This window comes from Olea europaea, unplaced genomic scaffold (assembly GCF_002742605.1).
Source record: "Olea europaea var. sylvestris unplaced genomic scaffold, O_europaea_v1 scaffold1023, whole genome shotgun sequence".
In the NCBI taxonomy this organism is placed as follows: Eukaryota; Viridiplantae; Streptophyta; class Magnoliopsida; order Lamiales; family Oleaceae; genus Olea; species Olea europaea.
In genome coordinates this window covers 208,811-221,679 of record NW_019227558.1, presented here as the reverse complement: position 1 = coordinate 221,679, position 12,869 = coordinate 208,811, and the positions used below count along the sequence as shown (strand labels likewise).

Below are 12,869 nucleotides of genomic sequence, written 5' to 3'. Positions count from 1 at the left end.
TTTCCTTGTTTTTGTTTTGTTTTGTTTGTTTTTTTTTTTTTTTTTTTTTTGTTTTTTTAGGTTTTAACATTCTTATGATATGTTGTAGTAGTAAATTAGCATGTCACATAAGAATTATTAGAAGATTTGTTATAGTATGACTGTCAATTAAGTAATTGAATTGAAATTTGAAGTTCAATGAAATCAATTGAAACTAAACTGAAGTTCAATAGCTCAATTGAAACTAAATTAAATTCTAGTGACCTAATTGAGAATCTTCTGATAGTTCAGTGACCGCATTGAAATTTATTGGCTTATAGGCCAAACAGCCCAAACCCTAAATGCACAGTACATCACGTATATTGGAATTTCATTTTCCCCCAAATCCGCTCTCCGCTCAAAATTCAGCCCACTTTCACATTTTCGTTTTTCTTTTTTGAAGCTACCAACAGGTAAATACTAAAATATACTTATTAGTATATTTCTGTGGCATGGATTTTCTTGATTTTTCTCTAATTAAGCATTCTTGTTCCTGTAATTTTATTTAGATGACTTGACTTTTTCAGGCTTGGAATTATTTTGTAGAGTTTCTGATTTTGCTGCATAATTTCAACCAGCAAACTTAAAGACCAAAGTTCAAGACTAAAATTCATACACTGCTGTAGCCTGCAGTCGGCTCGGCACTCGGCAAAAGCTGAAGGGCGCCGGGCAGACAGGCGAGTGACGACGACAGGCGACTACCGGACTGGAGTGGGGACTGACGACAGTGACGAGCAGAGCTGCAGGCGTCGAGCAGCAGAGCAGATACAGCTTGGGAAATTTTAGATTTTGGGAGTTTTTGATTGAATTGAATTTTGGGAATTTTTGGTTAATTGGGTTGGATAGTGGATATTAGATTGGTAAATTGGGTTGGGTAAATAATTTGAAAGGGAAATGGATTGTGGGCTCGTTGATAATTGGTTTTGGTTTTTTGGGCCGACTGTTTTTAAGAGGGAAAAAAATTATTGGGCCAAAATTAGGCCCTTTAAGTCTGCTGGATAATTGGTTTTGGTTTGGGCCAGTTTGTTTTCAAGAAAAAGAAAAAAAAATTAATTGGATCAAAACGAGGCCCCCTATGGTCCTGGGCCTGAGGCGCGGGCCTCACTCGCCTCAGCCCAGGACCGGCCCTGGGCCTAGTGAGTGAGAGGTAACCACTATATGCATGGACGAGAGATAATCGCTATACATGCAAGTGGGCGCTATACATGTGGGTGGAAAATAGCTTGTGGTTGCATGGTCGGAAAGCCATCTATAAATGCCCGAAGGCTACTAGGTATGAAGGGTTTTTTTTACAATTACTTTTCGGCATTCTCTACTTGTATATAAAAAATTCTTCACTTAAACCCATGGGGAGATAACTCTAACCTCTTCTTGTAGGTGTTTCATTTCAATATCGATCAAGATAAGTTATACCAATAGATATCTTTTTTATCATGCTTTTCCAAAAAGAAAGACCACGTACAGTTGAATCACCAAAACGCGTAGAAAATTTTGAGAACGACAAATTTTTAATTTTTGTAATGGAGAAAACGAGAAAGTCCATGGAAATTAATAGTTCTTGAAAGAGAGTGAAAAAGACTGTAGAAACATCTAGTTGGAATGGAAATTACGACGAAGAAACAGGGTGTAATTTCTTGATAACTATGTTTGATTAATTGTCAGCAAAAGAATTTGATAATTTAATTTGTCAACGTCCTACAAATGGATTATCGAATTTTAAATTAGATCATTATTGTTGCGTGTTGTCATACTTGGCCACTCTACCTGGGCCAATGGCCCACCCAGGGCGAACCACATGGCCCTCCAGCCGAGGTGGCTTGGATCGTCGAGGTGGATTATGGCCGAAGCCCTTCAAGTCGAGGTCCACTAGCCGAGGCCCCGCCCTTTACTGGGGCCTGTGAATGTACCCGAGGTCGAGTACCGAGGCCTATGACCCAAAGCCATGAGGCTGAAATTTGTTGAAGCTAGCTGAAGCCCTCAAGTGGAAATATTGTATGAAATAGCTGAAGCCCCGTAACTGATGCAAAGAGCCTTCGAACCACAAGGGAGTATCCTCCATGATCACTTCTTCCAAGAGATCGTCTGCACAAAAATCTTATTCGAATGATTGATGGAACGTTTGTCATAAGCATAAAGGTCAAGTCTTGTCACTAGTATGGAGGCTCTGCACAAAGCAATAAATGCGTAGCAAGTTAGCAGGTCAAGCCCCATGCCTAGGATGTTTGAATCAAAGAGATGAGGCCACATGCCACCTCATCTAAGGGCTCCCATTTCACATGTATCACTATAAACACTTTTCTTGTGTAATATCAAAAGGTTATGCAAGAATCAATACAAAGAACTACACTTTACTCAACTCACTCACTTGCAATACACAAATCAAGTTTATACACATTTATATGTACATTTACGAACACCGGTTGGTAATTATTGTACGAACATCGGTTGGTAATTATTGTACAATCGGATCACGAACAACCCGCCGGATTCCGAACGTCATTGTCCCGCATTGTTGGGCTACTTCCACGCCCTTTGAACCGCTCGTTTTAGACCGTCTATGTGCCTTAGCGTGTTGGACATTCGTCCACGTGTGCGCGTTGAGACCGGCATCTGTTGACAACACTTTTTGGGGTCAACAATTATAATTTAATTTTTATCTTAATTTAGTTTTCACTTGGATTATTTTCATCATATTGTTTGATACCAGACATTGACATGTTTGTTCGATCACAATGCACTATTTTAGATCACCCGATTTTACTTCATCTTCCTTTCCAAGCCCAGTGTCGTACGTTCGCCAGTAATTCCAAGGGACGAGTGAAACCATGGGAAGGAGAGATAATGCACGACAAATGTGTTCCTGATGATCGATCTTGAACTCAAGCACCAGATAGATTGTTTACTCTTTTTGATTGATTTGGAAGAAAAGGAAAACCAGAAAAAGGAAAATATATATAAACAGGTCTCTTCTGTCTATTCTTTCTTCTTTTGTTCATGTAATCATGTTAGGAAGAAACGACAAATTAAAGTATAAATAGCTAATGTAGTTGCCTCTGCTCATTTTGTAAGCAGGTTTTCTTGAATCATATTGTACTCTGCAAATTCTTTTGATTTTACCGAGTACTAAATGTTGGTTGATATGGTGTAATGATGTTTTCTAATTAGAATGTACTATGGATGTCTAAAAATCATAGATTTGGTTAAGGATCTCTGGTTAAACTCGTGCATCTAAATTGTTATTTCATCTCTTTCTATTAATATTACAATAGCTTCTTAATGTCATTATTCCACTCTTAAAAAAAACTCGTAGTAACTGCTTCTTTTGCTTTTTAGCAAAGTCAAAACATGCTCTTACATATACTGCTATGTACAAAAAATACAAATTCCAATCTCTCCAACTCCTTGTTTGCCACCTTGCCCTAGGGATTTCGGGTGGTGGGATATCCCGTTTAAGATTTGATTTAAATTTAAATACATGATATAATAATTATCAATAAAAAAATAAAATTCGTGACAAGAATTTGTCTTATTCAATAAAGTAGCTATTCATAATTCAAGTGTAACACAATGGCCCATTAACTCAGTTGGTTAGAGCGTCGTGCTAATAACGCGAAGGTCGCAGGTTCGAAACCTGCATGGGCCATTTTTGGTTTTTCTGAGTTTTAATCTTCCCCGTTATATGAAATGCCTCTCTAGGTTCTTTTTTCTTGTCTTTATTTACATGTGAATTAACCTGATGCTAATTTTACACCAACACAGATCAAAACGCCCCGAAGATTTTCCAATTTTTTTCCTTCAAATTTTCTACTGTTTCTTTTCCCAAAACCACAATTCCCAATTACATAAACTCTATATTGTTAATGACCGTAATGGAAATAGTTAATCGTTTAAGCTTATATTTCTGCGTATTTTTAGTATTAATCTCTTCCTCTACTCCATCAAACGTCGTCGTATCTGTCGCCGGTGTTCTGAATCAAATCGGAAGTACATTATCCGAACCACGAGCTTATGCTTATAGGACTATCAAGAACGATGATCGGGTCGACTCATCAAGTGATTGCGGGCAATTGGGCTCCAGATCCGAGTGCGCCAAGATTCCAAATTGTCGATGGTGCAAAAGCGACGCTCTGGATGACATGTGTTTTTCGAAATATGAAGCTTGGCGGTTGCCTTCCCAGGTCTTTTCTTGTGAGTTATAATTAATTCCATCTTAGACCGAGTGGCGAAATTCGAGGTTTAAAATTCCTTTTTTTTTTTTTCTTTTTTTATATGACTGTATCTTGTATTTTGTGCAATGATGAGTCGTGCAGTGTCTGTATTGTTAAATTTTCATGAGATTTAGTTTGAATTATGATGATTTACATGGTTACAGAACATTTATAATGAGGAAGGCTTTCAATTGGGATGATTGTGTTTGGATAGCTTATGGTGTTCCCATGATAATTAATACTTAGTTTTGCTGTTTTATATATTAATGACGAAAGTTTTTTTTTTTATTTTTTATCCACGACTGGAAAAGTATCGATTTGATCCCTTCTTCTTTCAGTTTTTATGTTCTGCTTGAAGTGAGTGATTATGATGTTGTTAGAGTAGCTTATGGGGTTTTTGGAATGAAGATTGCCTTATTTTCGGAGGTTTATGTTGTTGCAAAGTGCCAAACATCTGATTGAGGCAAAATACTTTAGGACGATCCGATAGATTTATAATGAATAAGAAGACCGAATGGATTCTTGGAAAGACACAACTTTTCTCGCTTTATGATTGATTAAGTTATGGATCATAAAGTATGATTTCACTGTTATGATTGGGGAACTGTCTATTATGGTTGAATGGTTATTGCTATAATGTGATGCATAAGTGGTATAATCATGAACATTTTGTCTTAACAGTGCAACATTCTCGTGTGATAGCCCCATCGACTGAATAAAGGAGCTTCTTTAGTTTGAATTCCAGAGGATTCTTCATCCTCCCTGGTTTTTTTTTTCTCTCTTCTTTTGTAATAATAGATCCATTTGGCAAGTCCTTTCCTATAAACGCTGTTCAGTATCTTTTCTTTTCCATCATCTAAGTTGCTTTGAAAAATTTGGTAGAAGGGTCGGTCAATCTGTCAGCATATTTCACCATTTCTGTTCTGAAGTGGTCTGAGCATCCTGACAGGACATGGTAGGAAAGTCGAATATGAGACTCAAAAGTCATTTGCAACTTATACTGCAAAAGTTTGACTATGAGAATCGAGTGTGATGAGGTAATGTTTCTTGCACAATGGTGATTTTGATCTTGAGATTTTGCACCTGGAACGTTACAAGGTTGCTTGGTGCAGATAGCTCAGTCTTTAGGACTGTTTGCATGGACATTATTATGTTGATACTCAAATGTGCCCATCATCTGGCATAGAACTAAGTCTTTGCTTGGTTCAGATACAAATTAAATTTTTAATAGGTTTTGATAAAAGTTGATAAAATGTATGGTTGAAAAGTTGTGGCTTCCATGAAATGTATGGTTGAAAAGTTGTGGTTTCCATGAAATGTATGGTTAAAATTAATTATTGACTTTGTACTAGAGGACAGCTCACTTCCAGCTCAGTTGAACTCTAGCTCAGCTCATCTTGGCGCCAAATTCATAGAATTTATTTAGTTAAATCTGTCAGTTTGTTAGTTAGAATAAAGCTGTAAAAATCAGTTAGTTCTAATTGTATTTATACGGACAAGATGTATTCATTTTTCCATTCTAAATAAAGAGATTTCTTCTCTCTAATATGGTATCAGAGCAAGCCTTTATGCTTCTCCTTCGCTGTCTCTGAATTAATTAGCAATGGCTATAGAAAATCCGAATTAATCCGCACGTGATTCTGCATCATCATCCAGCAGTTTCGGAGGTGATGATGGATCAAACCCCTACTTTCTTCACCATTCAGATAGTCCCAATTTGGTGCTTGTTTCACAGCCTCTTACAGGAGACAATTATTCTTCGTGGAGCTGAGCTATGGTAATTGCATTATCTGTGAAGAACAAGTTGGGTTTTATTGATGGATCCATTTCGCCTCCTGAAAATTCTGGTGATCTGCTCAATGCCTGGATCCGCAACAACAACATGGTGATTTTATGGATTCTCAATTCAGTGTTGAAGGAAATATCAGCAAGTGTGATGTACTCTGAGTCAGCTCATGATATTTGGGTTGATCTCGAGAGATATCAATAGAAAAATGGTCCTCGTATTTTTCAATTGAGGGGTGAACTGATGAATCTAACACAAGGCCAATTATTTGTCAGTGCCTATTTCACCAAGCTGAAAACTATTTGGGAAGAACTTAGCAACTGTGGGCCTTTATGTTCGTGTGGCAAATGTGTATGTGTTAGAAATAAAAAGCTTGCAGGACATTATCAAATGGAGTATGTTATGTCGTTCTTGATGGGATTGCATGAGTCCTTTGCTCAAATAAGAGGCCAGCTGCTGCTAATAGATCCAATTCCCCTAATTAATAAGGTTTTTGTTCTTGTTGCACAAGAGGAGAATCAAAGGAAGGTGAATGCAAATGATGATATTACCAACATTAATGAATCGATGGCCTTTCATGTTAAAAATGAGCCCGGAAGTCGACTGCAAGATAACCAATAAACAGGTTTCAAAAAAAGAAAGGCCTAGGTGCACATATTGTGGATACACCGATCATGTTATTGATAAATGTTACAAACTTCATGGCTTTCCTCCTGGATACAAGCCTAAGCAAAGGACTGGAGGATCAAGGAATCAAGCCAATTGTGTTGTAGCAGGTTTGATTTCAAATTCAAATCAAACACAAAATAAGGTTGGGGATTTTATGCAAACATTGAATGCTACTCAATATCAACATTTGCTAAGCATGTTGAACGATCACCTCATTGCTGCAAAGGTTGAAACACAACAGGAAGCTAGTCCAGATCAGATTACACGTACTTGTCTTTGTATTTCATTCAAACCAATGTTAGATTCACCCACAAATTGGGTAATTGATTTTGAAGCTACAAGCCATATTTGCTCAAATGTTTATGCCTTTAATACAATGAGACATGTCCAGAATGCATCAGTGACTCTCCCCAATAATGTCAAAATTCCTGTCCAATACATTGGAAACGTAAAAAATGGATTAGCAAGGAGGATTCCACATCTTAGCAATACTTCTCGCGAATTTAATAAATTTTTACTTTGCTTTCAAGTTAGTTGTCAGATTTAATATTGGTTAGTCACAACTTGATTTTGCTATTCCATTAAGGGTATTATTAATTTTAATTGGATCAAACACATAATTTTTGTGGGTTCGACACTCTATACACTGCTACATGACTTGTTCACGATCACGTTCACTTGCGGGTAATCAAAAGATCAGCAACCAGTAAATCCCAGATAAAAATATGCATTTCTTCTACTGTACTCAGTATTCCAAGCTATCAAATCGAACCCTTGTAGCATGACCCATAAGGTATACTAAAAATAGTAATCGACAATATTAAGAAGAAAGAGAAATTAAAATGCTAAGCTTGTCTGATTACTCAGACCAAATCCCAGGTTTGTCCTGTTGATTGGTGTTTGTGAAAATCCCACAAATGTACGGGTTCGTTGTATAAGTAATAATTGTGATGAAAGAATTATCATATCATAGGGAATAAGATATAATTCTAATGTATTTGATATAATTAATTCGTGCTAGTAACCAAAAGTTGATTTTGTGAATAATTAATTAAGTTCTGTGACTGAAAATTGTAAAATTAATGGAAGTTTGTTTTAAAATTCAAATGAGTGAACGTATTGGATTTTCGACGCCACTGATCCATTCTTGGTTCTAATTCTCAACCAGTTATATTTATCTCAACTCATGCGATTGTGACGATCAATAATTTCACTTTTATTTATTATTCTTTTCCAAAATATAATAAATCTATGATATCCTATTCCTAGTCCGAATTCATATGGCAAACACGAATTGACAAGTAGGACTATCACACATGATCGTACACGCCACAAATATTATTCCTAACATTCATTGTCTGTGTGTTTTGATAACAGTGATCTATCTACTATGAATTTTTTTCTTTAATAAAATTAGGGCCCCACTAGAAATTAATCTTGACACACAACCATCATAAAGTATGTCAATGATAGAAATAGATTTTTTTTGTAGACCAACGATGAGCCTTGTCTTCCGTTCTAGTTTAAATTACTTGGTTTTAATGTTGAAATTCAATTTTCTTATACGTGTGATTTAAGGACATCTACATATTTAATTGTATGTGTAGTATAAGATAATTCGCTTCACTGAACATGGTATAAAAGGGTTATTTACATGATTTGTGCATCTACTTCTACATTATTATTGTACAAAATTAGCACTTTAACCCTTTTTTCCCCCCTTGAAAAGGCAACAATGTGTATACGTTAATGAATAACATAATAAAAAGAAGTTCTCTTCGATGTTAGCTTATTTTCTTTACGAAGTCACAATATTTTTTGCTCTAACTCTCCTAATTAATCAAACAATATAAAGTAAAAACTCTATAAAATAAGAATGTTAAAATTGGAAAAAAAAAAATTATTATTACTTTACATGGATTACTAATTTATCAATAAATAATAATTTACTAGTTTATAAATTGACTATTTGAAATCATTTCTATTCAACATTACGAATACATGATTTATGCTGAGTACCTCTGAAATTATCCTAGTGAAAATGATAAGATGATGGAATAGCCTACCGATGAAGAGAGGCTCATCAATCATGATTTAGAAGGGTCACCGGTCGGTCAGTCTATTAGTGTATTTCACCATTTTTGTTTTGAAGTGGTCTGAGTATCCTGAACAGGACATGGTGTGAAAGCAGAATGTGAGACTCAAAAATCTTTTGCCACTTATACTGCAAAAGTTTGAATATGAGAATTGAGTGTGATGAGATAATGTTTCTTGCACAATGGTGATTTTGATCTTGAGAGTTTGCACCTGGCAGCCAATAAAGCCTAGATAAATTTGCATTTCTTCTACTGTACTCAGCATTCAAAAGCCAACAACGAAGAGTAGTTAAAATGCTAAGCTAGTCTGGTTATTAGGACCAAATCCCAGCTTTGTCTAGTTGATTGGCTAAGCATAGCAGCTTGAAGTGAAGAGCACATGTCACACTTCCTTCATTTGCACTTACACATTGTACTGTCTACTTCTATTTAGTGCTATGTACTAAATATGCACCGAGTGTTCCACTCTGTAATTTGAAGGATTTCTAAGCAACCCAAAAATGATAGAGCTGCTAAAAACATTTGACAGTGATCAACTGAAATTTTGATAATTTTTATACTTGATATTCCCTGTTCCCAGTTTCCTTTCTGATTTCAAATTGAACACATTATGTTTAAAATTGTATGCAGGCAGGTTTGAAAAGAAAACTAAAATAATAAATATAACTACAAAATAGAGAAAAAAGAAATAACTGAAACTAAGCTTCTACCTTCTTTTCCTCCTCTTGATCTGCAAGATAAAACTTCAGAGCATCGCTAATGTCTTCAATAGAATCACACCCTTCAAAGAATTTAATCAACTTCTTCAATTCCCCATCTTCAAGATCATCGACAATGGGTCGAAATGGAATGGCATTATCGGGCTGAAGCACGTATGAATTTGGGTTGTCATTAACGATGGCCACTCACCCTATATCCCTCCCTATAATAGACTAATCCTTCACGAATATCCCATTGACTTCCTTGCATGAATCCCGGTACAGTCTATGAGATATCCAGGATCTCCAGTCCAACCTGTCGAGCACGAGTGAAGCATCCTCGTAAATCCCTGCAGTGAGCACCACAATCCCAAATCTCTGGCTTAAAAAATCCAAAAATTCATCTACAAATGGCCTCCTCAACACGTAGAATTCGACCTTTTCTCCATCAAACACTGGCCTAACAATGAAATTGTACTTCTCTGGAGGCAGTTCTGGCTTGAAATGCACCAAGGTTTCGTCTAAATCGAGGAAAATAGTCTTCTTCTTGGGCGAAAGCAACGGTGGCAGAGGAATCATATCATTAAACATTGATCTTCGGGTAGAATTTGGCGGGTCGGCATGGTCTTTCTGAAGGATTTGATACCTTTTCTTATGTGGTGTTTTCTTCGGGGGTGGCAACGCAAGCTACTTTTGTGAAAATTTTGATAAGGCGGCGCTGGCAAGCATAAATAGACTTGTTGATATAGAAGCAAACACCACAGAGGCGGAGGCGGTGGCGGTGGCGGAGGCATTCTTGATGGGTGACCTCTTCTGGCTACGGCAGCATTGCTGAGTGAGCTTTCTCCTGTTCTTGATGGATTTTGTGGGAGTTCTCTTCACAATTTTTGACGCCATTTACTTAAGAAAACACAAAATCTGAGAAAATGGCACAAAGTTTTCAAGAGGAAAATGGGGATTGGGGGACCATACGTGATCCTGTTTGAAATATGTTTTTCAAATTTATGGACATTAGTCCAAGTATAAAATCTAGTTTCACGGAGCTAGATACGTGAAGGTCAAGTGATTATTTTATGCAAATGTAAATAATTTTCGTAATTGTGCAATTGTAAGCGTTGAATATCAACTTGCATCTTTTTAAAGAATGAGTCTCAACTTGCTAGTAATCCACTAGATTGGGAACCAATTGTGCAAATTTCCTTCTTTTTGTTAGGACTGGACAAAAATCCCAAATTAAATCAGACCCATTCCGAACTGAACTGAATCGAGCGATTTTTCTTATCTTAGATATTCAAATGTGTATCTGAATCAAGAACTGACAAATTTTGTTTGGTTCTCAATTCTAGACCAGAACCTAATAATTGAATCTGCTCATTTTTTCAAAATTTATTTATCTTAAATGAGCCAAATTATATTTTTTAAATAAATTTGCTAACTAATTAATTTAGCTCAAACCCTAAATATAATTTTCCTATTTTTAATTTTACCCAAATCTATTATTCTACAGTAGTGTCGTTTATATAGTTTTAGAGAAATTGAATTGAAAGATCGACTATATCTTTCTTCATTATTATGAGCTCGCTATTTTCTTCTTTATGTGATTTTAATAATCAAATTTATGAAGAACTCAAAAAAGAGAGATGCAAATAATATAAATAAGATTAGACTACGTCATTTTGTAAGAGTTAAAATTGCACATATCATTAGTTGAATTAATATAACGTCGTTGTAAATATTAAAAATTTTAATTATTGCATGACCGATTCGAATCGATTCAAACCGAACTAAACCGAATCCGAACGATTACATAATTATATTCAAACCCGACGGTTTTATTTATTAAATACCGAAAATTCGAGTTCGGTTCGGTTCAGTTCTCTTTTAAATTACTTTGGGAAGATATTTCATATCTTTCGAGATCCTCTATATTCTTTATATCTTTTTGAGATTCACTCTATTTTTGAAATTTATTTCTTACAATGAGCATATATAACATGAACGGACATAAATTCTCGAGTTTTTATACGGCATCAATAAGATTGGTGAACAGTGGAGACATTTCAGTATAAGCCTTTTTTGCAGAAAGCAAATTAGCTGCCTCAGTAGGATGGAATCCATCCCAAAACATGTAGTCGTCTCTGTTATTGCATGTAATAGCTCCGGCAAGACAACGTCCAGTATCCGAGAGAGCACAACATGGAGTGCTCAAATTTGTGATGTTTCCTGTGATAATGTAGTAACGACAAATCTAATCAAACGATTTTTGTTGAAGACTAAATTTAAATAAATTAATGTCATCATGACATTCAGAAAGTTAAACACATAAAAGTAGGGAAGTAGAGGCATACCATATGAATCGGTAGCAGTGTTTGTGTATATGAAATTTGCATCTGCGAAACGATAGTTGAAATGATCAAGAAGTTGCTTCAGTTTGTCGTTGAATAATTTGGCTGCATTATTGATTGTTTCTATGCAAAACGAGTCATTCGAGCCATATGAAGCTACCTCTGCTGGACAACAGCCTAATTGGCCAAGTGCAAGTACAGCTACTTTTCTTGCTCCATATTTATACAACTTCTGCAATAAAGTAAACGTACGTGTAAAAGTAAAGCAGAAACGTGTTTGGTATATTGAAGTGAACACGATTGTATAGAATTAACGAAAAATTGCAGGCCCAGTCTTTAAACTTCGACAAATAAAGCTCATGAAACTCCCAATAAGTTCTTTGCAGACTTTAGTCACAACATGTAAAAAGTGAAAGAGAAAGAAATGCTCACTGTTAGCTGTTTAGAGTACTGTCTGATAAGAATTGCAGCGAACTCCTCTGGTGTATATAGGCTGCTTGAAGAGTAGAATTGTGGCAAGTAGTAATTGTTTAGGTAATCGTTATTGCCCATCACAATTGTATATATGCACTTGCTTAGATACTGTTTTGCAAATTTTTCACCTCCAACTAAGGCAGCAAGCCTTGACTTCATGACTCTGTGATTTACTAATTGCTTGTTCAAGCTGATCACAGCACCCTTCAAAGTAACAAAAAGTAATCTCTTTTATAAATATATGCTCTATTTAAGGCTATATATATATATATATATATATAGTAGCAGTGGTTTCTGTTTCTTTTTTGTGTGTTTTTTATTTGTAGTCTTTTTCACTATAGTTAATTAAGAAAAAGATTAAAGGATCATTTAACATATTATACATCAAAGATTAGCCTCCTAAAATTCTTCATGATGGGGTGATGTAATATGTGTACAATACTCAATATGACAACAAAGGTCGCACTCATAGAGGATAACTGGATGAGTTATAATATAAATAGATTCTGCACAATCATACCATCTTCACGACTCTATGTGTGTGTGTGTGAGTAAGAGAGACAGAGAGAGAGAGA

The 12,869-nt window shown here is 35.7% G+C and overlaps 2 protein-coding genes and 1 non-coding gene across 3 annotated transcripts in view; 1 reads left to right on the top strand and 2 right to left on the bottom strand.

Annotated features, from left to right (window-relative positions):
- Positions 1-3,587: 3,587 nt before the first annotated feature.
- Positions 3,588-3,661, top strand: TRNAI-AAU. The gene has a single exon. It is a non-coding gene; the product is annotated as a tRNA-Ile (tRNA).
- Positions 3,662-9,475: 5,814 nt separating this feature from the next.
- LOC111372704 (probable C-terminal domain small phosphatase) lies at positions 9,476-10,433 on the bottom strand. Its single transcript, XM_022995093.1, is given in 1 exon segment — positions 9,476-10,433. A coding segment is annotated over 1 exon segment (591 nt). The 5' UTR covers positions 10,067-10,433.
- Positions 10,434-11,450: 1,017 nt separating this feature from the next.
- Positions 11,451-12,869, bottom strand: part of LOC111372703 (GDSL esterase/lipase At1g29660-like) — a 2,037-nt gene continuing 618 nt past the window's right edge. The window contains exons 2-5 of the mRNA XM_022995092.1: positions 12,775-12,800; positions 12,253-12,498; positions 11,824-12,052; positions 11,451-11,698 (exon numbers count right to left, since the gene is read on the bottom strand). Coding sequence (XP_022850860.1) covers positions 11,496-11,698; positions 11,824-12,052; positions 12,253-12,498; positions 12,775-12,800 — 704 coding nt within the window. The 3' untranslated portion in view covers positions 11,451-11,495. The remainder of the gene's footprint in view (positions 11,699-11,823; positions 12,053-12,252; positions 12,499-12,774; positions 12,801-12,869) is intronic.